At 36.8% G+C, this 26,474-nt stretch overlaps 7 protein-coding genes and 1 non-coding gene across 9 annotated transcripts; 4 read left to right on the plus strand and 4 right to left on the minus strand.

Annotated features, from left to right (window-relative positions):
- Nucleotides 1-133: 133 nt before the first annotated feature.
- BNAA03G04060D lies at nucleotides 134-4,007 on the minus strand. 2 transcript variants are annotated; one of them, XM_022717486.2, is made up of 18 exons: nucleotides 3,693-4,007; nucleotides 3,521-3,617; nucleotides 3,385-3,438; nucleotides 3,260-3,297; nucleotides 3,139-3,172; nucleotides 2,968-3,055; nucleotides 2,694-2,791; nucleotides 2,517-2,591; nucleotides 2,068-2,159; nucleotides 1,847-1,976; nucleotides 1,658-1,747; nucleotides 1,491-1,556; nucleotides 1,287-1,378; nucleotides 1,113-1,178; nucleotides 950-1,013; nucleotides 786-874; nucleotides 570-696; nucleotides 134-393 (listed from the first exon to the last, which is right to left on the minus strand). In XM_022717486.2, the coding sequence occupies exons 1-18, from the start codon at nucleotides 3,749-3,751 to the stop codon at nucleotides 322-324; spliced, it is 1,431 nt and encodes a 476-aa protein (XP_022573207.1). In that variant the 5' UTR covers nucleotides 3,752-4,007; the 3' UTR covers nucleotides 134-321. The 2 variants fall into 2 exon arrangements, with proteins under 2 accessions (XP_022573207.1, XP_013728190.1); XM_013872736.3 differs by having other exon boundaries at nucleotides 3,521-3,620.
- Nucleotides 4,008-4,217: 210 nt separating this feature from the next.
- BNAA03G04070D lies at nucleotides 4,218-6,651 on the minus strand. Its single transcript, XM_013872764.3, has 6 exons — nucleotides 6,044-6,651; nucleotides 5,553-5,768; nucleotides 5,373-5,477; nucleotides 5,157-5,276; nucleotides 4,977-5,063; nucleotides 4,218-4,869 (listed from the first exon to the last, which is right to left on the minus strand). Exons 1-6 carry the CDS (start codon nucleotides 6,398-6,400, stop codon nucleotides 4,420-4,422), a joined length of 1,335 nt encoding a protein of 444 aa, XP_013728218.1. The 5' UTR covers nucleotides 6,401-6,651; the 3' UTR covers nucleotides 4,218-4,419.
- A 430-nt stretch (nucleotides 6,652-7,081) lies between these two features.
- Nucleotides 7,082-7,668, plus strand: LOC111209938. The gene is made up of 2 exons (XM_022710007.2): nucleotides 7,082-7,089; nucleotides 7,337-7,668. Exons 1-2 carry the CDS (start codon nucleotides 7,082-7,084, stop codon nucleotides 7,593-7,595), a joined length of 267 nt encoding a protein of 88 aa, XP_022565728.1. The 3' UTR covers nucleotides 7,596-7,668.
- A 558-nt stretch (nucleotides 7,669-8,226) lies between these two features.
- TRNAT-UGU lies at nucleotides 8,227-8,298 on the plus strand. The gene has a single exon. It is a non-coding gene; the product is annotated as a tRNA-Thr (tRNA).
- Nucleotides 8,299-12,166: 3,868 nt separating this feature from the next.
- LOC106431901 lies at nucleotides 12,167-16,430 on the plus strand. The gene is made up of 12 exons (XM_013872743.3): nucleotides 12,167-12,900; nucleotides 13,014-13,216; nucleotides 13,429-13,626; nucleotides 13,707-13,778; nucleotides 13,849-13,944; nucleotides 14,028-14,107; nucleotides 14,189-14,264; nucleotides 14,326-14,536; nucleotides 14,622-14,821; nucleotides 14,894-14,999; nucleotides 15,151-15,240; nucleotides 15,512-16,430. Exons 1-12 carry the CDS (start codon nucleotides 12,399-12,401, stop codon nucleotides 16,243-16,245), a joined length of 2,568 nt encoding a protein of 855 aa, XP_013728197.1. The 5' UTR covers nucleotides 12,167-12,398; the 3' UTR covers nucleotides 16,246-16,430.
- Nucleotides 16,431-16,758: 328 nt separating this feature from the next.
- Nucleotides 16,759-20,104, plus strand: LOC106431905 (FT-interacting protein 3-like). Its single transcript, XM_013872746.3, has 2 exons — nucleotides 16,759-16,978; nucleotides 17,634-20,104. Exon 2 carries the CDS (start codon nucleotides 17,701-17,703, stop codon nucleotides 20,008-20,010), a length of 2,310 nt encoding a protein of 769 aa, XP_013728200.2. The 5' UTR covers nucleotides 16,759-16,978; nucleotides 17,634-17,700; the 3' UTR covers nucleotides 20,011-20,104.
- On the minus strand, nucleotides 20,080-22,814 carry LOC106431906 (CCR4-NOT transcription complex subunit 9-like). The gene is made up of 9 exons (XM_013872748.3): nucleotides 22,619-22,814; nucleotides 22,021-22,092; nucleotides 21,856-21,945; nucleotides 21,711-21,753; nucleotides 21,359-21,465; nucleotides 21,023-21,118; nucleotides 20,664-20,854; nucleotides 20,507-20,576; nucleotides 20,080-20,368 (listed from the first exon to the last, which is right to left on the minus strand). Exons 1-9 carry the CDS (start codon nucleotides 22,754-22,756, stop codon nucleotides 20,273-20,275), a joined length of 903 nt encoding a protein of 300 aa, XP_013728202.2. The 5' UTR covers nucleotides 22,757-22,814; the 3' UTR covers nucleotides 20,080-20,272.
- A 2,036-nt stretch (nucleotides 22,815-24,850) lies between these two features.
- Nucleotides 24,851-26,413, minus strand: LOC106431934 (CLAVATA3/ESR (CLE)-related protein 40-like). The gene is made up of 3 exons (XM_048769883.1): nucleotides 25,956-26,413; nucleotides 25,824-25,870; nucleotides 24,851-25,655 (listed from the first exon to the last, which is right to left on the minus strand). The coding sequence occupies exons 1-3, from the start codon at nucleotides 26,053-26,055 to the stop codon at nucleotides 25,548-25,550; spliced, it is 255 nt and encodes an 84-aa protein (XP_048625840.1). The 5' UTR covers nucleotides 26,056-26,413; the 3' UTR covers nucleotides 24,851-25,547.
- Between the last annotated feature and the right edge of the window lie 61 nt (nucleotides 26,414-26,474).

Raw genomic sequence — 26,474 nt, forward strand, 5'->3', positions numbered from 1 at the left:
TTTCCAATAATGTTGTAAAGTCGACGAGAAAATGGCAAGACTCATAAGAGAAAAGTGTTGAACTGTTCATAATATAATGATGATAAAATCATTGTTAAATAAAATGTGTGTTTGTTGGTTGTGTTCTACGATGGATCAGCTTTGAACCTATTGTTTCTGTTGCTTATAAATCTTGTTATTAATACACAACACGAACTTTATCATTCAAGAGCATTTCCATGAGTATCCTATCCTCAAATTGGAACCCATTTAAGCAAAACTTATAATCTCGTGAATGTTACAAACTTACAACGCCTAGAAGCCTACTCCAGCTAGTAGATGCTACAGTTCACCTTCTACAGTTTCTGATGTAGATGAGCAATGTCTCTGCGCGATCAATAGCAGCGACGATTTCTGCAGAATCATCAATTTTTTATTCAGAAATCCACTTATTATTTATTAACACTTTTTCAAATACAATGCACAATCCCAACAAGTCCATTTGTTTCACAGTTTTGCTTTATTAGCCCAACACTTTATCCAAAATCATGGTCTCCAAGAAAGACTAAGATTGAAGCAAACTTTAATACCTGAGTTCCAGCTACGATCATGCTGTTGAGAGGATGCGCAGCACAACCCGTTACAGATTCAGACAATGAAACAAACTTGTTACTGTGATTACACTTGTCTCTCTTCTCCTTTCTCTCTGAATCCTCACTGCAACAAGATATTAGCAATGTCAGGAATGTAGCCCATGAAGTTTAGATAGAACATCACACATATGGTAGTTTCCAAGAAAACCTTACTCGTAGTCAACGTGACAAGGCGACGTAGAGCTTGGATGAAAATCAAGAAAATGAATCCCTTTCTCGCTCATGGACCCAGCCACATAAATCTGCAATAGGAAACATGTAACTTTGTAATAAATAGCCTTATGACAGTAAATGGTAGTACAAAGTGCAAAGCTTACAGATGACGTCGGCAGCCATGTTGGTTTCCGCAAGATCAAATCAGCTGAATTGTTGGAACCATCCCTAGTGAACCAGAATTCAATATTACGAATTCATCAATCAAATCAGTTTCTTCTTGCTACAAATTAAGCTGCAAGTTCCTGAGTTTGCTTATTAACTTACAACCAAGCTGGAGGAGGGCAATGTACATGAGTAACTTCAGATTTATAAATGTCAAGAACACCGGACCTGCAATAGAGAAATCACACCAGAAAAAAAAATATAGAACCAACAAAACATGATAACATTGTTTTGTTTACCCGGGCAAACAGAGCTGTTGATGAAAGAGTAACGTACCAACCATCGTCAAGGTGAAACGCTAGTTGATGGGGAGCAGATGGGTTTACATTGATAGAATGGATTTCCTTGGGGACGATTTCTGACTGTGCCTGCAAAAGGATTCAAATTGAGATGGAAACTTTTTGATTACTTCAAACACCAAAGAAGCCTCAAAAGTTGCTGGAATGATGATACAAGAGAGATGCAAAACAAAGAATTTACCTTAAGAGATGCAATCTTCTGTAGCATCGGTGCAAGATGTAAAGATGCTAAAGGCAAGTGGCTCATCTGAACGTGACCAATATCAATACGAGATGATAAATAATTTTTTGGCAGAGAATGAAGGTGTAATTCATGTAGATTGTACAGGTAAATTTTGTAAGACTTACATCTTTGCGGCTCTGAAAAGCAGTAGAGTTTGTTCCTCCACGAAGGTCCCAAATATGAATGATTCCTTCTTTACCAGCTCCAAAAATAGTCTACGTGGCAAATGAAAGAAACATAGTCACTAAGACGAAACAAAACTTTGGGGCCTAACTAAATCTGATACCAAAAGCTTACTGCGGTTTTATGATTACCTGATTATCAACGTGTATCTGAATACTCTTGAGCGAATCATATCTGTTTGTAGAAAGTTCAATGCATGGAGACACGCCTGCTCTTCTATCCCACACATGAACTGTACCAAGCGTATCTGGAGAAAATATTCTGCACAATGAACAAGTTAAGAAAAAAATGATGAAGAAGCTAAACAGACGCTATAAAAGTTTTGCATCCAGAGATGAGCCATTGTACGAACCTTGAATCTCCATTGCTAGTAATTGCAACATCAGATAAACCAGTAGAAGTTTTGCGGCCAATAATCGAGAGCTTCTGTCTAGTTTGCAATTCCTGAATCACAATTAGAACAATCACTGATACTTAGGTGAAGTAGCCTAAGTAGAACAGACTAATAAGACCTAAACTAGATGAACCATGTCCATTTGTAATCGTGATGGTGGAAGCATACAGACATTCTTCCCTACATTCTCTAGTTTCTTGAAACCATATTGAAGAGGAAATTTTGCTATGCCTAATAAAGAAACACAGCAGTACGTATGTGTTTCTGTCCGTTTCAGTTAGAAATTGAGCTTGCAAGACGACGTCCTAATTCGTAATGAGGTCTCAGGAATTGTAACCAGTAGTTACAAGAATAACAATGTATAGTTAAATCCATGCGATCTCAAAATCAGATGTTTCAAAGCATACCTCAGTTGGTTTGGGAGACATGTAACTGATATCAAAGATAGAGACTTTATCACGTTTCCTCGATGTGCAAGCTACCTATAGGAATAATGACCGCTCATAAAACAATATTTTGGAATGATGTTGTAAGAAGGAATTGAGATGACAGCCTGTCAGGTGATAATCATTTGAAGCTCGTACCTCATTCTGGTTTGCGGGATTCCATCTAGCCACATTGAATTCTCTACCCGGAGGGAAAGACAAATGAACAACATGCTTACTCTCATCTTCCACAGAACCTGTTAATGAAAATGACTCAACAAAATTAGCTCAGGATTTAAAATATGTGATGATGTACAAAGGTATACAAACTTGAATAAGAAGCATAATACGAGGAAAACAAATTATAGCTTAACTAAAACTTGGAAACTGTCTCAGCTCAGATCAGAAGACAAAATTTTGTTTGAAGAATCACCTGGGGCAAGCTTACTGTGGCAATATAGAGAGTCAAAATCATGGACGGTCAAGCAGCCTGATCTTGTCACAGAGACTATATATATTCCCTGGAAAACAATACCTTTTACCTTAAGAAACGGTAACAAGAGAAAACAAAGAAGTATACAAAGACAAGGACTTGAGAGCCAACCTGGTTGTCAAACTCAAGCCCAGCAACGCCTCCCCTGGAAAGTGATTCAATTTTACAAAATCACTCAGTTAAAAAAAAAATCAAAATTGTAAAATAATAGAAACAAAAGAGAGAGACTAACGTTGAGGACGAATCTATGCCGTGTAGAATCTCGCTAATCTGAAAATTTACAAATTCTTGGCTCTCAGTCAAAAACACACTGAGAGAAAAAAGAAAAAAAAAGCTTAAATAAAAAATCGTACGTACATGGGTATGACATGGTCTCTCGTTCAGGTGATAAAGGTGTGGAAATCTCCCAATCTACACAAAAACAAAATCGAATTAGCCTTTCAAAAAATGTAAATTCACTTGAGAGATGGAGAGAGAGAGAGAGAGAGTAGACCTCGGAGTAGGAATGAGCAAGGAGAGTGTACAATTCGTGTCGGTAGCGTGATTCCAGTCGTCCGTTCAATTCGATTAGAGATCGCTTCCATGGTCGCCTTCTAAGGATCAATCAAACACCATAAGAAGATGGCCGAAGAAAGAAGAAGCCCAAGTAGATGAGATCGAATTACCTTATTACGGTTGTGAATTTTGGCGGCGACGGCTCTCTCGGAACCAAGAATTTCTCCATTGCTGCTTCGCCGATGAATTGGGAGTGTCCTTAATTTTCCCGCCTTTTCTCTGGGAAGTGGATCCGCCCCGCCGAGAGTTTAGGTTAAATACCCGGTTCACTCTCAAATTTAAAATCAAGTGGGCCTCGTGGGCCACATATAATAAAACGGACCCTCTCTTAAAATTATTATTATATAATAATACAAGTTTAAACGATGAACAAATTGCGTGTTTCAAAAAAAAATATGGTAACAAATTGCACAGAAATATATAGAAATGTTTTTTTTTTTTTGTAGAGTTTCTCACTTCATCTAATTGGTAAATAAATATACAAGGGAAGCAAATAATTTCTACACAAAAATATTTTCGAATCTCTAATCGTTGGACATGTGATGTGCTTGTTTTTCAGAGTTCTCACTTCTCACCCAAATTCAAATCAGGTAGTGATGAGTGATGACAATAAAAAGGCACTATCGGCCAAGATGTAGATAACAATATGTTTTTTTCATTAACCGATTGAGCAGACACTCTGATGTTTCAAAGTTCAAACTCAAAGAACCCAATTCAATACTCAGTACTGAGAGAGTTACTGATATGAAGTCATCCTTGAAAATAAATAATTTTGGAATGTATATCCTTTTTTAGCTACATACATTTAGATACTTACCGGTAGAGACCCAAAATGTACTAAACCCATCTCTTACTTGAACCAAAGGAAGCTCTTGGGGCAACCTGAATTGGCCTTCTAGGTTTCCTTGAATCACCACTACTAGAAGAAGAAGCCCGTCTCATCCTTGGAGGAGACGAGGAAGATACTGAAACAGGCTTCCGAATAGTCGATGGACTAACTACTGAAGGCGGCTCCACAGCTTTCACAACTGAGACCAATGATTTATCTGGCGCTGATTTTTGGGTTTGTCCCAAAGCTGAGGGCTTCTCCTTGATGGAATCAACTGGAGCATCCTCCAACACAGTTGGTCGAGGTGTGTATGCAGGAGGAGTTTCTGAATCTGAGGATGAAGAACTTGTAGAAGCATCCACATCATAAAGAAGATTGTCCAGTCTCATTGGGAATTCACGGGTGCTCGGGATTGCAGCTGAACAGGACCACCTCCGTGGCCTAGTGAGCTGCGTAACCTACACATTTGACAATGAATGGACGGCAACATTCTTAATGCTGAAGTTGTTGTTACAAGGAAGGTTTTAGGATGAAAGATACGAATTTTTTTAGACAAGTTTCTCACCTTTTCTTCTAACATCAGTGCGTCCCTCTTGAGCTTCTTGATAATTATCTTCTTCCTGCGAATAATCTCTTCAAGTTCTGTTTCTCGCTGTTAAAGAGAGAAAATACACATGTTTGTCCAAGTTATAAGGACACAAAAATGATCAAAACTTAAGGTCTTTTTATGAAAAGAAAGAATTACCTTTGAACCAGCTTTGTTGGTTAGCTGAAGAAATGAAGTTAAGTCCTTTATTGTTTCATCCTTCTCTTGACACTCTTTTCTGAGAGAAAGCATGTCTTGGTCGAGTGAAAGATTATCAAACTGCAATAAACATTCCAAACAAATGATCTTCATTTGCAACAAAGAAAAAAAAAAGATCCACCACAAAGATTGATTCAGAAAGTCACAGAAACATACATGCATTTCTGCAGCAGTAGTGTCACTAGAACACCAATCTGACAAGTAAGACATACGCCTCTCCTCAGGCTCAGCGTCAATCACCATACCTGCGGGAGCTTTATCCTAAACAGCAAAAACAATGAGGTCATATAGAGATTGCTCAGTAATTTCCATTGAAAAGCAAGAGAGCACACACACCTGTATAGCAGGTGAGGAGTGGTGATGTTGATCACAAAGCCAGCAACCACACTCTACAAATTTAACCTTCTCAGATCCAAACTTCTCTTTGAAAGTTTGTTGTAAATCACCATCAAGATCTACCACCTTGGATCCATCTCCAGACTGATCCTTGGTAAGACTTAGCTGTTGACACAAATTATCCAGCTTCTGTTGCATACATGAAAGAAGCTGGTCCTGAAACAAATCCACACCACAGATTAAAATTAAAATTAAAACACTGTTACTGTAAAAGCTTCTCTAACAATTTAAACATAAAATCCTCAAAATGTGATTATCTACAATTAATGAGTTAAAACATGGAGATCTAGAGAGATGAGCACAAGATTGTGTAACGTAAACACTTATAAAGGCAAATTCAAAAACAAATAACTTAAAATTAAAAAAAAAAAATCATGATCCGAGATTAACGCTCTATTTTAACTGAGAGGTATAAAAGAACGATAGCGAACCCTGAGATCAACCGAGTTCTGGAGCTGAGCAATCACACCGTTCTTCTTCGACTCAGCAGCGGCGACGCCGATAACCGCCACAATCAGGAACCTCTGGTAAGGTGTAAAGAGCTCCCACGCGAGGGTTTCATCACGGCTCAGTCCGATGGATCGCGCCGAGCTGGCTACATCGAGCAAACCCTGGAGAGATAGGTAAGGTAGGGGCGGGGACGATTCGAGTGGGCGGGTACGAGGAGTGACGTGGCGTGAGAGGAGGAGACGAGCAGAGGGAGGCGGAGTGAGAGATGAGAAGGATGCGAGATGGACCGAAGCGGGCGGAGTTGGGAAGGATCCGGGATCCGAATCGGGTTCATCCATGGGATCGAGGTTGGATACAGAGAACGTTTCGTCAAAGACGTTTTGGACTTTTCTGTGCTTGATTTCAAAATTGGGAATTTTCCCTCCTTAGGGATTTACAGAAGGCGAAGAGACTGAAAGGGTTAGCGTTGGGCTTGACCAATCATCACTCATGGGCTTGGCTTGTTCATGTATATGATTCATGGGACTTGTAACATATACAAAGTTATACAAAAAATGCTCTACATGTTAAACATTCATCTCTTTGATCCGTCACGACACAGATTTGATATTTCGAATGTTAAATGTTAAAAATTATAATTTAAAAAAGTAACTCCTGTATGATGATGTACGATGTATCATTTGCATACTCGAAAAAGCTAGAGACGTAGGGGTTGTTAACATTGACGTGTAGATAGTGCTCTTTTCTTGAAGAAACAAAAAAAACTAAACCGTCATCACTGATTTACCTTTTAAATTTTAAACATTGGCTTTCCCAACAAAGGTAGTTGGGAAATTAGGAGCAACAACTATAAAAAAAATTAAGAAAGTAACCATATGAGACTAATGGTTAGAAGATGACATATATAAGTATATATTAATAGAATGCCCCTAAAAATTCACACACATATATATATATATATATATATTTTTTTTTTGGAAGAATTTTTAAGACGACGAATCGAGAGAGACAAAAGAATAATGAAAATGTAAGAATATTTTGTTTCATACTACATATCTAATAAATATAGTATAGTATAATTAATATAATGTATTTATCACATGTTCACATGCTGAAAATGAGAAAATGGTTCATATTTGTGTTAAAATGTCACATCAAAAACTCTACTTTAGTACATGGTTATTCACTTAATAGTTTTCTCAATGTAGACATTCTACCAATTAACCCAAGATAGTTCTAACTTTACGGATATATAATTCTTTGTCAAGATAAAGTGTTTTAATAATTTCTGGAGTTGTCCAAACAGAAAAAAAATTAAAGTTTTTGGAGATGAAGAAGCTTCTCAAAGTTATGCTCTTCTTGATAGCTTATTTCACGTGCTCAGTGGCTATGGTACCTTATCGTGGTTGCAACGTGATCGGGCTAGCTCCTGGGGGTGGATTTGGAAAGCACCAGACGAGTGAGTTCAAGGAGAAAATTTATTCCGGTCGTAAGTTAGTATCTGGTCCGAGTCGTAGTTCTTGCGGCCACTAAATGTCTGGATGGTAACTAGTCAGATTATTAATAATAATAAGATCTTGATCGTTCCAACTATATTTTCTTGGTCATATCTATGTTCGTTTTAAGGGTTATCAGTATTGTAATGGGTTTGTTCTTAATCAAATTAATGGCTTGCCATTTGCAATATGTATCTTTTATTTTGAATATCTCGTTCATGCTAAGCGTTTATCTTTGAATATTTGAAAAAAACTTGAAAGGTTTTTTATTTTGCTAAAAAAAAAAAACTTGAAAGGTTGCCACTGTATTTTATCACAAATTGACATCTATCTTTTCATGAGAAATTCTCATTTTTATAATCCGACTGTTCATGTGGCAAATAATTATATATCCGTAAAGTTAGAACTATAATCTAACTTGTTACACCAAAAAAAAAAAAAAAAACTATAATCTAACTTGTGTTAGGGTTTAAAAACCCATGTTTTATCATTTTACGCTAACACTAATTCACCTTAGCCAACTTCCAGAATATTCACAAATTTATATGTATATGGATAAATTATATTATTAATTTATTTATAATACGACTGGAAAGATACTCATAAAGGCCAGCACTCTTAATGAATAAATTTGTATAAATATTTGTAACAAGTAAAGTTATCAAATGGCCCGTACAGCTCAGTGGTAGAGCGTCAGTCTTGTAAACTGAAGGTCCGTAGTTAGATCCTTCGTGTGGACACTTTTTAAAATGCGTTAATACTATTTTACGACTCTTGTTTGTCACAAAAACAGAGTACTGAACGCATAAGGATCCAGAAGCTTGAGCCATATTGTTCAAGAATAACTCGTTAATTTTGGGTAGAGCGCCAGTCTTGTAAACGTGTATGATGTATGATGTATATATCATTTGCATACTCGAAAAAGCTAGAGACGTTGGGGTTGTTAACATTGACGTATGCTCTTTTCTTGAAGCAACAAAAAACTAAACCGTCATCAGTGATTTACCTTAACTTTTAACCATTGGCTTTCCCAACAAAGATTGACAACCTGATCCAATCACTGACGGCATCAAATACATTGAGCCCAGATGAAAATAACAAATATTGTTGGAATGTCCATAAGATTTTCCCTTCTCAATTGACCAAATGACGAGTACATCTAACTAACCAGCCATCACTCTCCACAACAAGTCATTTCAGTGTATATCTTTTGGAGCATTTATTTATATCTAATACTCGCTATTCTTTAGATCTACATACATGGAGTACATGACAATGCAAGTTTTATTCTTTTCAATAACATGCATTAACACAAATCACATGTCTTCTTCTCTTGAAACATATTTCAAAGTTGATTTGAGTAAAGATGCTTATGATTTATATTAGTAATTTTATCTTCACGTTTTTTTCTTCTTTTCAAAACGGGCTTCTTTGACATAGATTTGTTATTGTTGGCATGACATCCCGTTATATGTATCTCTCTCTAGGACTTGATAGAACGTCAGACACGTTACGCGTTGTAATCATCGAGGCAGCCTTCACAGGCAAGACTATGTATGTACAAGAGATATGTATTCTTTTTTTTTTCAAGAGATATGTATTCATAAGAAGTAAAAAAAAATCATTTGCTACTTGCATATTAGTATGCACTAGGTGCTGAGACCCCGCGTAAGCGCGGGGCTGGTTACTTTGGATATCGGTGGGACGGTATGATTTACGGGGTGTTGGTGTTGTTTAAGATTTGTGCAAATTAAAAAATAAAATTTATCGGAAGTAACACAACAAAATTTATCGTAGCTTTTGACGATTAACTCAAGTTAGAGACATCTTCCAAAACGAAAGGAAAATTCAAAAAGTATAATTAAGGTAAAATATAGAGAATGTAAAAAATACCTAAACATGAAACAGAGAGCGTGGAACAACGGAAAGGGAAACAGAAGAAGATGAAGAAACTTACGTCAGGTATATAAAATTAAAAAGACAGATATTGTGACAGCGCATCACCAACTTATTTGGAGGTCCATACCAAGTTATCAACTCTGTATATATCCGTTGTTTAAATAAATACTCAAAGTTTCAAACTACTTGCATTACAAAATTATTTTATTTTTTCAAAATACACATTGTTTGCTAGTACTTGTTAGGGAGCTTAAGGACCGTAGTAGCGTATATTAAAGCTACACTAATCTCATCGCTAAGATCACATATTGTCTACATCCTCAACATTAGGATATTCCAAGTAACACTTCTCCTCGTCTTCCTCGTCACGGGTTCCATCTTCATCTTGTAAACTCCAAGTAACCATCTTCCAAAACGCAGCATTCCACTTCTCTTCCCTCTTCAGGCTTAGCGGTGGTCTGTGACAAAATCCAGCCGTTGGATTGAAACAGAGCTCTTATATTGGCTTTGTGGTTCATAAGAGTTTCAAGAATGGTGAAACTGGAAGCATCGTGGCGAGTGGCTCCCCTTATAAGGAGATCTGTCCCATGTGTGAAATAGTTTAACAAAACATAAAGATTAAAATAGTTTAACAAAACATAAACGAAGGTTGACGTTTTTACATTATGAAAAAGTAATTGTGGGTAAATGTTTGGGCTCAAATTATGTTGGGCTCTATGTCTAAAACATGATTTGAACTTAAAAACTGAAAATAAAAAAACGTTAGGTTATCTTTCTTTTTTTTTCTCCGTCGTCGGGACAGCATCACCTGTGGGATCCCTGGCATGATTAGAGCTTAAGTTTGTGAGATTGGGGAGCGATAATAGTGTGATGCGTTATTGAAGAGGAGTTTACTTACATCAGTTAGGCTTCGTCCGCATCATTCCATTGTCGTTGGTCCTCGGGTGCTTCGTCGTCGTCGGAATCTGCAAAAGAAAAGGTTTTAATTTGTTAAGTAAGATGTCTTTTATTTCTTTTAGATTCGGTTGCTAAAAACATAATTCATTCAGTTTTCCTGTTTTGTTTGGAGATTGCAGGGATGAAACCGTAGATCACAGAATCCTGTAAGAAAAACAGAAAAAAATCATTAGTTGTTCATAAAAAAAACTATAGACAAAACTAAAACAAAAAGATGAAGACATGTTTCATATATGAACAAAGAATAAGCAAAGCAGAGTTAAAGTGATAAAAAATAAGTTCGAAACAATCATCACCAGTTCATCAAGGAGGAGAATGGTGATGCCCATAAACTCTCCATTCTTGTTAATGTTCCTGGAATCCTAGAATCGGATGAGCCGACCAACAATGGACTGATTAGACCTTCCAAGGCGGAGAGAGTTGAAGGTGGAGTAGGGAACGGCGGCTGAAGCGGCTGGAGCAGCTGGATAAGTCATTTTCGTGACGGATGTGAGAAAGTAAAGCGATCGGAAAACTGAGAAAGAAAAGTTTGAGACAAGATGGAGCTTTTACCTCGAGAGATTCTATATATATGAGAGCTCTGAAGGCGTTAGAGGAGAAACTAAGCGTTTGGTAGGCGCAAAACGTGCGTAGAGCCTTAAAGATCGACCATAATAACTGATTGCCGAAAGGGGAATCACAAGCGACGAAGGAGATGGTGAAGATGGCGGCTTCGCTAATCTTCTTAGCTTTGTCCGTATCACCACTTTGGGCAGATACAAATCCTAATAAACAGAAAATCAATAAGCTCAAAGCCCACTTTTTGTCGAAGTCCATTCGTTACCCATCAATTAAAAAAAAAAAGTAGGGTCCACAATGTTATATTAGTTTTGATCTTTATAATATATATTAGTTTCGACCATCAATGTACAAAGTATCCTTTAGTGTAATGGTATAGTTGTGGGTGTTTGTATCTCAATAACCTGGGTTCGAGTCACATATTTGACATTTTTTCACACTTTTAAAAAGTAGAACCCACAGATCGCTGACGTGTCGCATCAGGAGGAGAGAAACTCTCCTATTATATAATAGATTTTTATTTTAAAACAAGAAAAGCTTTAAGTCACACAACAAATAAAGTGTAGCAAAAAAAATCGGCATCGTTGGGATCCATAGTATCGGTCGCTAAAGATTCTTCGGTTAAATTAAAAAAGAAAAATAACTTGTGGCAAAAAGAAAAAAAAAATCCATTAATACTACTGTTAGAAAGAGTCACATGTCACCCTATTCCAGTTACTTAAATACTCTTGTTATGTAAATCCAGCTGTCAAACAAATTAGTATATTAATTTGTGAACCTAGTATGTTAGTTTTCTTCAAAATTAAACAGTGTTAAATAAGTTTGAATAATACATCTCTACAGAATATTATATTTAAAAGCTTTAGAATCTTAATTATTTTTTCAGACAGTTAAACACAACAAAAGCATACATTTTCAAGTCAACATTTATTAATAGTATACAGTTTTTAAAATATATTTATTAATTATAAACAGTTTTGGACATGGTGTTCCTTTTGTTTAGTGGTCCATTATTCTTCAACATCTCGAGAAAAACCAGAAACATCCCACTGATCTCTCATCGAAACAGAAACAGTTCTTGCCTTTTACAGAGTCAAAATACAAACACACAAGGCAACGTAAGCGACAAAGCATCCGTGACCTCCTCGTCGATTCTTTTTATTTGTTTTTTTTTCTCGGAATTGTTATCCTCATTACCCTCTTTTTTCTCCTTCACGTGATCATATTACATCTTTTGTTCTGTTTTCTTTTGTGGCAGACATTGCTTAAATCTTCAAAACTCTCTTTGCTTTCTTACACTTTATATATATCCACTCTCATTACTCTCTTCTTCCAACTCTCTCTAACTGTTAATGTGTGTTTGAGTCTTTTCTTTCTCATTCTTGGAATCTGAATTTGTGATTCTTGGTTTTTTAAGACAAAAGAGATGAAGTCTTGTCTCATCATAACCTTTGCTTTATTATTACTATACATAATCTCTGTTCTTTGTTTAGCAAAAGAGTGCACAAACACTCCTTCACAGCTCTCCTCACACACATTCCGCAATGCGCTTCTCCAATCAAAGAACGAATCTCTGAAGACAGAGATGTTCTCTCATTACCATCTAACACCAACTGACGACACAGCTTGGTCTAGTTTGCTGCCAAGAAAGATGCTGAGGGAAGAGGAAGATGAATACGGTTGGACTATGATGTACAGGAAAATCAAGAACTCTGATAGCTTTCTCAAGGAAGTTTCTCTGCACGACGTTAGACTGGACCCAAACACCTTCCACTGGAGAGCTCAGCAGACAAATCTCGAGTATCTGTTGATGTTGGATGTTGATAGTTTGGCCTGGAGCTTCCGTAAAGCAGCTGGCCTTGATGCTCCAGGAAGTTACTATGGAGGATGGGAGAGACCAGATAGTGAACTCCGTGGCCATTTTGTCGGTATAGAGCTGCATCCTTTCCTCAATTCAGATTCAGTTTCTTAGTCTTAAGTTGTTCATAGTATGCAAGAAAATAGGTTTATAGATTTGATGTCTGATTTTTTTTTTTACAAGGTCACTATCTGAGTGCAACAGCGTACATGTGGGCAAGTACTCATAACAATACTCTCAAGGAGAAGATGTCAGCTCTTGTCTCAGCTTTATCTGCTTGCCAACAGAAACTTGGCACTGGTTATCTTTCTGCTTTCCCTTCAAGCTTTTTCGACCGGTTTGAAGCTATAACTCCTGTCTGGGCTCCATACTACACCATTCACAAGGTGAATACTCATAACCTCTGATATAGATTGTAGATTAGACCAGAGGTCAATAGTTCAACTGGAAATGACCCTTGGCCATTATGTTAGAGGTCCCCAGTTCGAGTGACTGATAGGACGAAACTAATATTACATGTTTATTCAAAAAGAAAAAAAGTTGTAGATTAGTATGTTTGTGTTTTATATTGACAGGTTACAACTCTATGTCTTAATAGATTTTAGCTGGTCTAGTGGATCAATACAAGTTAGCTGGGAACACTCAAGCTCTGAAAATGGCAACATGGATGGGTGATTACTTCTATGGCCGTGTACGTAATGTGATAAAGACTTACAGTGTCGAAAGACACTGGCAATCACTAAACGAGGAGACTGGTGGCATGAATGATGTTCTCTATCAGATATACAGCATTACTGTGAGTTCAAAAATCTTATAAGACTCTTAGATTTCTACGTAGCTTTGTGTTCATATCATAGCTTTAATTGGACTCTGCAGGGAGATTCCAAGTATTTGCTGCTTGCACATCTCTTTGACAAGCCTTGCTTTCTTGGAGTGCTTGCAGTTCAGGTAGGTTGTTTAACTTGATGGTTCGCTTGAATAAGTATGTGAATGGTAACATAACAGAGTTTCTTTTCAGGCTGATGATATAAGTGGATTCCACTCTAACACACATATTCCCATTGTGGTTGGATCTCAACTCCGTTATGAGATCACTGGTGATCCACTCCATAAGGTATTGAAACATGATCAAGAAAAGTGTGAGATTAAATGAAGTAAAAATTGGTTTTTTCTTGATTCTGTAATCTTCTTTTTCAGGAAATATCAATGTTTTTTATGGATATAGTCAATGCTTCTCACAGCTATGCAACTGGTGGAACATCAGTGAATGAGTTCTGGTACTACTAACATTACCTAACTTTAGAGTTTGGTTCATTTTAACCATGATCTTAACTATAATCTTGAAATGTTGTTTCCAGGCAAGATCCAAAGAGAATGGCCACTACTTTGCAAACTGAAAATGAGGAATCATGTACTACTTATAACATGCTCAAGGTATGAATTCAACACTTTTTCTATTTTTATATAGCTCAAGGTGGTAACATATCAATTTCAGGTGTCTAGGAATCTGTTTAGGTGGACAAAAGAAGTTAGTTATGCAGACTATTATGAACGTGCTTTGACTAACGGTGTGCTTGGGATTCAAAGAGGAACTGAGCCTGGACTAATGATCTACATGCTCCCATTGGGTAAAGGTGTTTCTAAGGCTGTGACTTATCACGGTTGGGGAACACCCTATGATTCCTTCTGGTGTTGCTATGGCACTGGTAAGTGGTAACGCTGGTTTGCTACATTGTTTTTACTTAGAAAAACAAATAGAAGCTTGAGATTTTTGTTTGTCTCTATTCACAGGAGTTGAATCCTTTTCAAAATTGGGAGACTCTATATATTTTCAAGAAGATGGGGAATCTCCATCTCTTTATGTCGCACAGTATATATCAAGCTCACTTGATTGGAAATCTGCTGGTCTTACACTATCTCAGAAAGTTAAACCTGTTGTGTCTTGGGATCCATATATGCGTGTGACATTTTCTTTCTCTTCTTCCAAGGGGGTAAGCTTTTGAAAACCAGATGCAACTTGTTTTATGTAAATAGAGATTCTAATGGACCTGATTTTCTTGCAGGGAATGGGGAAGGAGTTCACTTTGAATCTAAGAATACCTGTTTGGACAAACTCTGAAAGTGCTAAAGTATCTTTCAATGGACAGCCTCTGAAAGTACCAGCTTCAGGTGATTTGAGCATTATGTATTGTTAACTTCTTTATCTATCACCAAAAGGTTAATAGAAACGGGTTTTAGATGCTAAAAGCGGAAACTGCTAGACTCCAGTTCCACTATGTAAAAATGAGAGATCATATTGGACCTGACTTTTGCTTTGCAGGTAACTTTTTACCAATCAAACAGAACTGGAAATCCGGAGATCAAGTAACCATGGAGCTACCGTTGAGTATCAGAACCGAAGCTATAAAAGGTATAGTAACTATACTTCTAACTTAAAACCAATTGGCTATAAATGAATTAGCTGAAATACCGTATATATTTTCTAAGTCGCATTTTAAGTTTCCGACGTGGGATTTTTTCTCCAACATGAATCTTTTGAAATCACTGTCCTCACTCTGCCAAATTAAGTATAGCATAGGATACTAGCAATAATGTATCATAGTGTATAAAAATTGCATACAACTCTGTTCTGACGACAGAAACTAATTTCACTATTTTTCCTTTTATGGTGACTATTTCAGATGATAGGCCTGAATACTCATCACTTCAGGCCATACTTTATGGTCCCTATTTGTTAGCTGGACTCACAAGCAGGGACTGGAGCATCACAACTCAACCTAAAGATGGGAAATGGATAAGCTCTATACCTGAAACTCATAATAGTCACCTTGTCACACTCTCACAACAATCTGGTAACATATCATACGTGTTGTCAAATAACAACCAAACCATCACCATGGAAGTATCACCCGCTCCAGGGACAGAAAGAGCTGTTGCCGCAACTTTCAGGCTTGTGACCGCTGATTCTAAAGGGAAGGTTTCGATTCCAGAGGAGCTAATCGGAAGCCTGGTTAAGGTAGAACCGTTTGATTTCCCTGGAATGCTTGTGTCGCAAGCAACTGATAGCTCCCTTGCGGTTCAAGATTCTACTTCTATTGAAGCCTCGAGCTTCCGGTTAGTAGCTGGAGTTGATGGGAAGGAAGGAAGTGTTTCATTAAGGCTAGAGAGTAAGAAGGGCTGTTTTGTGTATAGCGATGAAACCCTAAAGGCGGGAATGAAACTGAAGCTCAAGTGTGATTCGGATGCGAGTGATGACAAGTTTAAACAGGGAGCAAGCTTTAGGTTAAGGAAGGGAATGAGTCAATACAATCCTATGAGTTTCGTGATGAGTGGAACACAGAGGAACTTTGTGTTATCACCATTGTTCAGCTTAAGAGATGAAACATACAATGTCTACTTCAGTGTACAAACTTGAAGAAAAAAATATTCAACAAAAAGAAACTCCTTAAGTACATTGGGAGGAAAATAAGAAAAAGTCTTATGAAATAGCTATAAGGGTTGTGTTTAGTTGTTAGCATGTTAGGTGGTTTGTGTTATGCAATTTGATCTACAAATGTATGTTGCAAGTTATTAATAAAAATAGACAAAAGGTTTTATTAATTAGCATGGTAATTTATTGCACATCTTTGTTTTATGGTTCATGAATGTGAAAATATTCTTAAAAGAGAGCAGTGTAGGCTGCAGAAAGCATAGTCCCGTGCAATGAAATAAGCCGTAGACAAGAAAACAAACAAGTGCTCTACAACATTGATTCCATTCAATCAATACGCTCAACATTAAAAGAAATAAACTAATAAGTGAAAAAGAAAAACAAACTTGGAAAGGCGTGAAAATGGAAGTTCAAATTGAAAATTAAGAAAAAAGAATGGTGAATAAAATAAGAGAAGAGGTCAAAAGGAGTAGGTCCACAAAAAGCAGCAAGATCTTAGCACTCACATGTCCCCATATATTCTATTTTCTATTGTACACTCTCTTCTTCATTCAGCTCACTCTCACTCTGCTTCTCCATCTCAGTTTCAATATCTTTTTTTCTTCTAAACTTTCCATTCAAGAAGGGGAAATTATGCATTTCTGAATTAATCTCTCCGTTTTTTTTTTTTTTTTTTGGTAAAAGATCTCTCCGTTTTTCATTAGATCCCTACCCTGAGGTACATTACCTTACCATGTCAACATTTTTTTAAGTTGGTTTTTGTTTGTAGATATTATATTATGTGTAGTTGTATTGTTGTTTTGTTCAGTTGCTCAAGTAATAGCGACAGTGAAGACTAAAGACATGAACACAAAAACATTTCTTGTGGGGTTTACCTATGTCCATTTCTTGTGGGGTTTACCTATGTCCCTCAAAAATTAGTTTTTTTTTTTTTTGGGTCACATAGTGAATCTTCATATTCACTCTCTTTTTTTTTAAAAAAAACTTTCTAGCTTTTTGCTCGGATCAGATTAAGAGAAAGGAAACAAGGGTCGCTTTTGTGTTATTGAAAAAAAAAGCTAAATACAATTTTTTGGGAATATTTATTTGTAGGGAAATGTGAGTCAACTTTTATTGGTCTTGGTAGCTACTTATTTGGTGAGAAAACTTCAACAAGAGTCCATATAATTAACATAATCTGTTTCTACCTTACTTCATTTTCCATGAACTAATACTTATATTATTCTCAGTAGAGTGTAGATCTCAAACTCCTTTCTAATTAACCTTACCTTGATTCCAGAGATATTTTATGTTACTAATATGTTGTTGCCATATTTGTGAACTGTTAAAATCTCTCTGATCCATTGTTTTTGTGTTATCTTTTGTTTAACCAGAAGGTTTAACAGAACCAAGCAGCTTCCCCCTGAAACTGCTTCTCATTAGTTTCAAGATTCAGACAAGATGCAGAAACCTGGACAAAACATAGACTTTGCACTGAAGGAGACTTCACCAAAGATTGGCGCAGGAGCCGTGACAGGTGATAAACTCTCCTGCACTTATGACTTGGTCGAGCAGATGCACTACCTCTACGTCCGGGTCGTGAAGGCGAAAGAGCTACCGGGAAAAGACGTGACCGGAAGCTGCGACCCTTATGTTGAAGTGAAGCTAGGCAACTACAGAGGGATGACCAAGCATTTCGAGAAGAAGTCAAACCCAGAGTGGAGGCAAGTGTTTGCGTTTTCAAAAGAGAGGATCCAAGCATCAATCCTGGAGGTTATAGTGAAAGACAAAGACGTTATGTTGGATGACTTCATCGGTGGAATCATGTTTGATCTCAACGAGATTCCTAAGCGAGTTCCGCCTGATAGTCCGTTAGCTCCTCAGTGGTACCGCTTGGAGGATCGTCACGGGCGTAAGGTTAAAGGAGAGCTTATGTTAGCTGTTTGGATGGGAACACAAGCTGATGAAGCCTTCTCTGATGCTTGGCACTCGGATGCAGCCACGGTTGGACCGGAAGGTGTGACGAATATCCGGTCCAAAGTTTATCTTTCACCAAAGCTTTGGTATGTGAGAGTTAATGTCATCGAGGCTCAAGATTTGATACCTCATGATAAAACTAAGTTCCCTGAGGTTTATGTTAAAGCAATGCTCGGGAACCAGACTCTAAGAACTCGGATTTCTCAGAACAGAACATTGAATCCTATGTGGAATGAAGATCTGATGTTCGTTGTAGCTGAGCCTTTCGAGGAGCCGTTGATTCTCGCTGTTGAAAACAGAGTTGCACCTAACAATGATGAAACATTGGGACGGTGTGGGATCCCGTTGCAGAGTGTACAGAGGAGGTTAGACCACAGGCCGCTTCACTCGAGGTGGTTCAACCTTGAGAAGCATATCATGGTGGACGGAGAGAAGAAGGAAATAAAATTCGCTAGCAGGATTCATCTAAGGATCTTTCTTGAAGGAGGATACCATGTTCTTGATGAGTCAACTCACTACAGCAGCGACTTGAGACCAACGGCGAAACAGCTTTGGAAACCGAGCATTGGTTTGCTTGAGGTAGGGATCATCAGCGCTCACGGACTGATGCCGATGAAGACTAAAGATGGGAAGGGGACAACAGATGCGTACTGTGTGGCTAAGTACGGGCAAAAATGGATCAGAACAAGAACTATTGTTGATAGTCTGATGCCTAAATGGAACGAGCAGTACACGTGGGAAGTGTTTGATACCTGCACTGTCATAACTTTTGGAGCATTCGACAACGGACACATACCGGGAGGAAGTGGGAAAGATATGAGGATCGGGAAAGTGAGAATCCGTCTCTCGACGCTTGAATCTGACCGCATCTACACACATTCATATCCACTCCTCGTCTTTCATCCTTCCGGGATCAAGAAAACTGGTGAAATACAGTTAGCCGTGCGGTTCACTTGCTTATCTGTCATCAACATGCTTCATATGTATTCTCAGCCGTTACTACCCAAGATGCATTACATTCACCCGTTATCAGTTCTTCAGCTGGACAGCCTGAGACACCAGGCGATGAACATCGTCTCCGCGAGGCTGAACAGAGCAGAGCCGCCGCTTCGCAAAGAGGTTGTGGAGTACATGCTGGACGTGGACTCGCATATGTGGAGCATGAGGAGGAGTAAAGCTAACTTCTTCAGGATCATGAATGTTCTGAGTGGTCTCGTAGCTGTGACGAAATGGTTTGATCAGATCTGCCACTGGAGAAACCCAATAACCACAATCCTCATTCATGTTCTCTTTATAATCTTGGTTCTCTACCCGGAACTCATCCTCCCGACAGTGTTCTTGTACCTTTTCTTGATCGGGATATGGAACTTCCGGTGGAGACCGAGGCACCCTCCACACATGGACACACGGTTGTCCCACGCAGACGCTGTCCACCCCGACGAGCTAGATGAAGAGTTTGACACTTTCCCAACTTCCAGATCCCCTGAGATAGTACGGATGCGCTATGACCGGCTCAGGAGCATAGGGGGACGTGTTCAGACCGTGATAGGCGATCTAGCTACACAGGGAGAGCGGTTTTTATCGCTGCTGAGCTGGCGAGACCCGAGAGCAACCACATTGTTTCTGTTCTTCTGTCTCATAGCTGCTGTTGTGCTGTATGTTACACCGTTTCAGGTTGTGGCACTACTTACAGGGATCTATGTGCTGAGGCATCCAAGGTTCAGACACAAGCTCCCCTCTGTGCCGCTCAATCTCTTCAGGAGACTACCTGCAAGATCTGATAGTCTAATATAGACTTGAAATTATCTACATCTGCTTTCACAAAACTGTTTGTTAACATTTTCATAAACTTGGGTGGTTTAATGCTTTGATTCAGTTTTTTTATTTATTTGATTTTTTAGATATCAACTGCAAATCCAAATACATATCCAAAAATCCTCAAAATCTTTGGTTATGTGTTGCTTTTCATCATTTGTAAATTCTGATTCCGCCTAACTTTTTTGTCCAATGAGTAAAAGTTTTTGCGCAGAATATAAACTCGGGGGTTCCATTTACTTCACACACGCATTTGCTCGAACCCTCGAGGTGCTGGATGGCCAACTCTAATGTTGTGGATCAGCTGCTGCAGCCATTGCCTTGCAGATGGATCATCCTGTAAAAAGAAGTAAGAAGATTAGCTATAACAGCCATGTCCCAATTTAACCAAAAGAACTGAGACAAGATAACAACTAAACTGATAGATAATAAATTGGTATTGGTTAATATGCTATCAAAGAGACATAAAACTTACACAGAGACAGCTGCTGAATGAGGGATCCCTTAGAGGATCTGGGAGGCAGTTTCTGAGTGCTTCGCAGGCCCTGAATTTAATCAATAATCGTATCGTGTAAGCATTAGTGTGTATATATTATGTTTTGAATGAAGGAAAGTAGGGATAGATATTGGACTTTTGGTTGTCTGTCAAGCGGAGATAACAGCGTATGATGTGCTTTAACAGTCTAGGAGAAGGTCCTTCTGCAAGTGAAGTAACCATATTCCCCAATACTCGACCCAGGGCAAAGAACCTCTCCGCTGTGGCGCACATGTACTCAAGCCCGACATCGTCCAGCAAAACTTTCTGAACAATGAATGTAGCAACCTGACACCATGGGCTCAAACCAAATCAATCAGAATCATTAATTGCAGAAGCAGTGGTTATACAAGTTATTTGTATAAAGCAACGATTATGGTAACTGAAACGAAACTTGATAAACATGTTTCAAGCATGTGAATATAAAGATAAACATCTAAGAGTAGACAAACTTACAGTCTTCGATAACTCGCTGCCCATTTCCATTGTCCGGAGGCACAATGGGACAATTTCAGTCTTAAGAAGGAACTTGATTACTTCTGTATCATCAACCTACAAAACCGAATGAACAGAGTTGCAACACCAATATCACAAAAATACAATGATTAGGTGATGTCTTATTAACAGTATTCACTAAACGGTCTTCGCATGTTAAAAATGGTTGTTTCTCAAACTGACAAAATATATTTACCAGGACAATGTGTTTTACGTAGTTAAACAGTTGCAAGCAAGCAAGCAGAAGGAGGGTTCCTGCCTTATGGGAATGAACACAGTTTTTATAACTAGACATACCTTGACAAGTGCGCCAATAACCCCCAAGCTAGTCAGCCTCAGGTATTCAAAGGGCTTTGACTTGCTTGATGTGTTCAAGAAAGCGTACAGGTACAGTGGCATCTGAGCTGTATTTTGAAAAGCAATGGCCTTAAGCATATTTTAACCAAAAAATCCTATCTAAAATTGTGTTCAATTAAAAAGAGACCGACAAGGTGGCTATTAAAACCAGTTTTGGTAGGAAGATTTCATCATAATGAATTGGAAAATTTGGCGAGTTGAAACACAGGCTTCCAACAAAACAATAATTCTACATAGTCATACACACCGAGCAGGAAAATATTGTAAAATATTTGAGGGGAAAGGATTGTACCGTTAAGGAACAACATTCTCGTTTCAGGATGAGAAGCAACACACTGGATGTCAAAAAAGAAGGTTGGAATCAGTAGAAATTAGATTCATCTAAATTAAATGTCATTTCCGAAAAACAAAGAGAAAGACAGCAAGATTTAACGCACCTGAAGAAGCGCAAGGGCATTGCAGACCCTGTTTGATTGAGCAGAAGTCATATTCGGAGGAGTCAGGAGACGATAAACTGAGGTGATCTCCTGAATAGAGGAACAGTTGAAAATGAATACATAGAATATGAATCATGACCCCTGAAGATATAGGAGAAAGTGTACCTGTGTAAGAGCAGCAATGGTTCCAAAAGAATGCCACAAAAGCGGAGCCAGATCTTGAAAGATTTCTCTCCTCTAAAAAAAATTGAAAGAAAAGCAAAAATAAATAAAATAAACACGAGGTCGCATATGTTATATTGTTACTGACAAAAATGAATTTCAATGAGAAGAACATATAGATCAATATACGAAATTAATATTTATAAGTTCAGCAAACATCAAAACCATTTCGTATCAGAGTCTCGACGATTATCATATAAATCGTTCACCGCACAAAAGAACATATACATCCTCAGCCTAATGAGCTCAACAAACATCAAAGCCACTAAACTTTTCATAATCGTATTAGAGTCTCGACGATTAGCCTACAAATCTCAAAGCACGTCTTAGATTCACCGCACAAAAAAAAACCTAGACGTTAGCAAGCAAAGCAAGTCCAATTTTGCATTAGAGTCTCGAAGATTATCCCTACAAATCTGAAAGCACGTGTCCTACATTCACCGCCACAATTCGATTACGAAAACGAAAAAACCTAAACGACGATCAAACTTCCTAAACCCAAAGCAAGTCCAAATCACGTAGAGAGAAACAACGAAACGACCTTGGAGAGCTCGAGGAGAGCATTCTCCCTGAGGTTGGGATCGCAGATGTCGAGCACCAGCTGCTCCGCCGTCGAGAGCCTGCGATTGTTGCTGGAAGAAGCTCCGGGGGAAGCGAGCGAAGGAGGAAGATTGGCCATAGCTTTCACCGTCTCCACGCGCCGCAACAGAATCACTTAGTGAATTGATAGCGGAGGGGGAACCCTGGTTTATATAGTAGGCCCGGGCGTGTTTGTCACGTGCCTCGCTTGGTCCGTTACGGCTTGTGTTATTTATTTGTTTATTTATTTTTATTTATTTGCCGTTACGGCTTTGTTTAAATCTAAACGTTCCCCCGTTTTAAGGATATACTAGATTCTGACCCGCCCTTCGAAGGGCGGGTATATTTTTGTTTTTATTTTTTTGAAACATTTAATTTTTATATTTATATTTTGTAATCATATTTGTGTTTTTCTGCAATCATATTTGTGTTTAATCATAATTTAGTTAAATTTAATTTAATTTTTGGTAGTTGTATTAAATATGTCAAGTTGCATAACTATACACTATGCTATATGTATTTCAGAAATTATTTTTAAACTTTATTCCTCTAAGTCTGTAACATATTATATTTCTTAATAGTTACCTAACATAATTAGTCAAAAATATTTGTATAAAAAAACCAATTTTGGAATCGACAGGAAAATCAAGTCTCGTATTCTATTAGACATAAACTATATACCCAAACAATTCTTAAAGTGTTATATTCGAAAACCAATATTAAATCCAACCTGCCACAACCCGTCCCAAAGAATGAACAATGTTTTTAAAAAATGTGAAAAAATAATTTTAATATATTTTGTTAAATATATATATATATATACACATTGTGAGTATATTAATTTTATACTTTTATTGTAAGTGTATTAATTTCCTTTTTAGCATTTAAATTTTTTAAAAACTGTTTCATAAATTAAATTAATTATTATGCCAAATTCTTGTGTAATTATTAAGCAATTTTATTCTTTACATCAATCCATATTCTTTTATAATCAAAATGCGTATTTTTTAGTTTTGAAAACCTATTTTTTTTTAATACTTTTATTTCTATAAATTGAAAGTTTTCATATTTTGTACTTTATTACATCTGTACATTTATTGTTTGGATTTTTGATTATATAATAAAAATAATTTTAATTTTACTGGACTTGCAAAGTGGATTTATATTATTTGCTTTCAATATAAAATGTATTGATTAAATGAGCCACTTAAAAGCTGTTCATTATTTAATGAAATACTGGAATTCGCTAAACAACCAAAATTTCGTCCTATTTAGGTCGATGTATATCTCTTTTTCATTATGATGTTCGTATTTTCCAATAAGAAATTATAAAAGTCAAAGCATTAAAAAGTCTTCTTCTTTCTCTCTCTCCATGTAAACTTTATTTAGCCGCTCTTTATTTCTTCTTTTTAGTTTGTTTCATCATTTTTTCTTCATAGTTCTTAAATTTATAAACAAAAAACCATAAACAATTAAGAATAAGTAGGATTTTACACAAATTAACACTATACAAAAAAAATTTCAACATTCTGTGTTTTTGACTGAGTAGAAAAAAATCACTACGAACCACCCCCATCCAAAATCTCTACACTGAGAATAAAATATAATTTTTACATCATCTGCATTGGTTAATTAAACAAAACAATTTTAAAATGAAATACATAAATTATAAGTTCACATAAGATGTTTAGATGGAGTTACGGTTCTTATTGTCCAAAAAAAGAGGGAGTCATGGGTTCCATGAATATAGGAAAGAAATAAGAGGTTGCAATATACGAAATATGCTTTGATGTGGTTATAAAAGAGTTGGTTTATTTTTTTAAAGTTGGTTATGAGTGAATAATTGTTGGACACTACTTTTATCAATGGGTCACACTGCTGTTTTAATAGAATAGATATATTGTGTAGAGAATATATATGTGATCTTTAGCTTATATCATTCACATGGAAACACACAATCTTAAAATATTTGGTATAAGCAAAAGAAACAAGATTTGGAATATTTAAGGGTATAATATTTTTTTGTGTTCCCGCGTTAAATAGACTATTTTAACACTTTTAATTTTAAATTGTGAAATAGATTCAGCAAAATATTTTTTCTTTTACTATTTTTACAAGAATGTCAATATAAATTCTTTGTCAAAAAATTCAATAAAATTTAACTTTATTTAGAAAGTCAAAATAAGACACTTTAAAAATAAATTACACTATTTAAAACTATGTTACAAATTTTATTTGATCACATTCAATTTTATTATCTAGTTTATATCATATTATATATATTTTGTCGACCTATTATATATTGATCATAAATCGCATTTAAATAAAAGATAGAGTTCTAATTAATGTTTTCAAAATTAGTGATTTACACTCAGATTTAGATTCTGGTTTTGGCTCATGAAAATAACCATTAAAGGTTTAGTTGTATTAGGTGTTAATAATTTTTGACCAATATATTAGGTAAGCAATTTTTTGAAAATTGACCAGAATTTTAGGTACAATATGTTTTAAGATTTCATAAGGACTTCCAACCACAAATCTTATCTTCTAGTATTTTCACCTTAGATAAGAGGATAATAGCCTAATTATGGCTTTTAATTTATAATTTAAAATACAAATTATGGTTGTTTAAATTAAAATCAGATCTCATAGATATGGTTGTCATTTTCAGATGACAATATTTCTCAGCATCCACAAATATTTCGCCTACATATTTCTCAGAAGATGACAAAAAGATTGGTACGATTCTTGATCAATTGAAATGTTATACACTAACGAAGTTCATCGTTTAAAAACCTGAAATTAATTTAAGACTCGGACGACAAAGTGAACGTAAAAGTGTTACAAACTACTAAGAATTATGTGAAACAGAAGATGTAGAAGCAATTAATCTACGGAGAAGTAAAGGGAATGCGTTTATGATGAAGAGGGTCAGATCCAGTCGGAACTTGTCGTTCTTCAACTTCATTAGCTGATCCAACAACACCAATCTCATTCTCCTGTCGTCCAAAATTTAATTAAATGATATTTATTTTGTCATCAAACTAAAACGAATATCATAATACAAAGCTAGCTAAGCTAATGTTCATTCAGCTCAAAAGGTCGCTTAATAATCATTATGTTTTTCTACACGAAGAATATGATATAATTGGACGTAAAGCATTTACCTTTTTCATGGCTTTCATATCTTCTATTTCTTGTAACCAAAAGAACGCTAGAAAACACAAAGAGGAGTCGTCATATATATAGGAAGAACCAAGGATCGAGAAAACATTATATATCGATCGAGAGCGACTTACATTTTGTAGAAGAAGAGTGAGCAAGTAAGCATGGAGAAAGAACGATGGAGAAGAAGAAGATTGTGATGAGAACGCCTCCTTTGTATTTCATCGCCGCCATTTTCAAAAAAAAAAAGAAAAGACCTCTCGTGGGAGAATGGAGTGACGACTGACGAGCTCCGCGTCAAGAGTTGTCGTGTAATAAGGTTTAAACTAAAGCTCCGGTTCTACAGGCTGTAGATGTAGAGCAGATGGGTAAATCCGTCATTTTCGTTATTCTTATAGGATGACGGATGAGCTTTTAACCTGTACGGACACTGATTACCGTTTACAGGCTGGACCGAGTCAGACAAATATCATTCTCGTACAAATGTCGTGGAGCTATAATCGGGCGCCACCTCGCTGCTTATTTGGCACTTACTGTAGCCTTTTTCTTCTTTAATTAAAGAAAAGAACGCAAAAAGCGTTCGACCCTATATGGGCCCATATTCAAAACTAATAATTTATCCAAAAAAGCTTCAGGAATCGCAACCTCACACC

The sequence above is a fragment of the Brassica napus genome, chromosome A3 (genome assembly GCF_020379485.1).
Source record: "Brassica napus cultivar Da-Ae chromosome A3, Da-Ae, whole genome shotgun sequence".
In the NCBI taxonomy this organism is placed as follows: domain Eukaryota; kingdom Viridiplantae; phylum Streptophyta; class Magnoliopsida; order Brassicales; family Brassicaceae; genus Brassica; species Brassica napus.

What these genes read in the sequence shown, in the direction of transcription:
- LOC106431934 (XM_048769883.1), bottom strand. Translation starts at nt 26,055, where the DNA reads ATGGCGGCGATGAAATACAAAGGAGGCGTTCTCATCACAATCTTCTTC. An exon ending in TCACTCTTCTTCTACAAAAT is followed by an intron (nt 25,871 to 25,955) that starts GTAAGTCGCTCT and finishes TGTGTTTTCTAG; the next exon opens with CGTTCTTTTGGTTACAAGAA. An exon ending in ATATGAAAGCCATGAAAAAG is followed by an intron (nt 25,656 to 25,823) that starts GTAAATGCTTTA and finishes TTTGGACGACAG; the next exon opens with GAGAATGAGATTGGTGTTGT.
- LOC106431901 (XM_013872743.3), top strand. Translation starts at nt 12,399, where the DNA reads ATGAAGTCTTGTCTCATCATAACCTTTGCTTTATTATTACTATACATA. An exon ending in ATCAGATATACAGCATTACT is followed by an intron (nt 13,627 to 13,706) that starts GTGAGTTCAAAA and finishes TGGACTCTGCAG; the next exon opens with GGAGATTCCAAGTATTTGCT. An exon ending in TTGGAGTGCTTGCAGTTCAG is followed by an intron (nt 13,779 to 13,848) that starts GTAGGTTGTTTA and finishes GTTTCTTTTCAG; the next exon opens with GCTGATGATATAAGTGGATT.
- BNAA03G04070D (XM_013872764.3), bottom strand. Translation starts at nt 6,400, where the DNA reads ATGGATGAACCCGATTCGGATCCCGGATCCTTCCCAACTCCGCCCGCT. An exon ending in AGAACTCGGTTGATCTCAGG is followed by an intron (nt 5,769 to 6,043) that starts GTTCGCTATCGT and finishes GATTTGTTTCAG; the next exon opens with GACCAGCTTCTTTCATGTAT. An exon ending in ACTCCTCACCTGCTATACAG is followed by an intron (nt 5,478 to 5,552) that starts GTGTGTGTGCTC and finishes TTTGCTGTTTAG; the next exon opens with GATAAAGCTCCCGCAGGTAT.
- BNAA03G04060D (XM_013872736.3), bottom strand. Translation starts at nt 3,751, where the DNA reads ATGGAGAAATTCTTGGTTCCGAGAGAGCCGTCGCCGCCAAAATTCACA. An exon ending in CCACAGTAAGCTTGCCCCAG is followed by an intron (nt 2,792 to 2,967) that starts GTGATTCTTCAA and finishes TTTCATTAACAG; the next exon opens with GTTCTGTGGAAGATGAGAGT. An exon ending in CTTTTCAGAGCCGCAAAGAT is followed by an intron (nt 1,557 to 1,657) that starts GTAAGTCTTACA and finishes GGTCACGTTCAG; the next exon opens with ATGAGCCACTTGCCTTTAGC.
- LOC106431905 (XM_013872746.3), top strand. Translation starts at nt 17,701, where the DNA reads ATGCAGAAACCTGGACAAAACATAGACTTTGCACTGAAGGAGACTTCA.
- LOC106431906 (XM_013872748.3), bottom strand. Translation starts at nt 22,756, where the DNA reads ATGGCCAATCTTCCTCCTTCGCTCGCTTCCCCCGGAGCTTCTTCCAGC. An exon ending in CTCTCCTCGAGCTCTCCAAG is followed by an intron (nt 22,093 to 22,618) that starts GTCGTTTCGTTG and finishes AATTTTTTTTAG; the next exon opens with AGGAGAGAAATCTTTCAAGA. An exon ending in GCAGCGAGTTATCGAAGACT is followed by an intron (nt 20,855 to 21,022) that starts GTAAGTTTGTCT and finishes CCATGGTGTCAG; the next exon opens with GTTGCTACATTCATTGTTCA.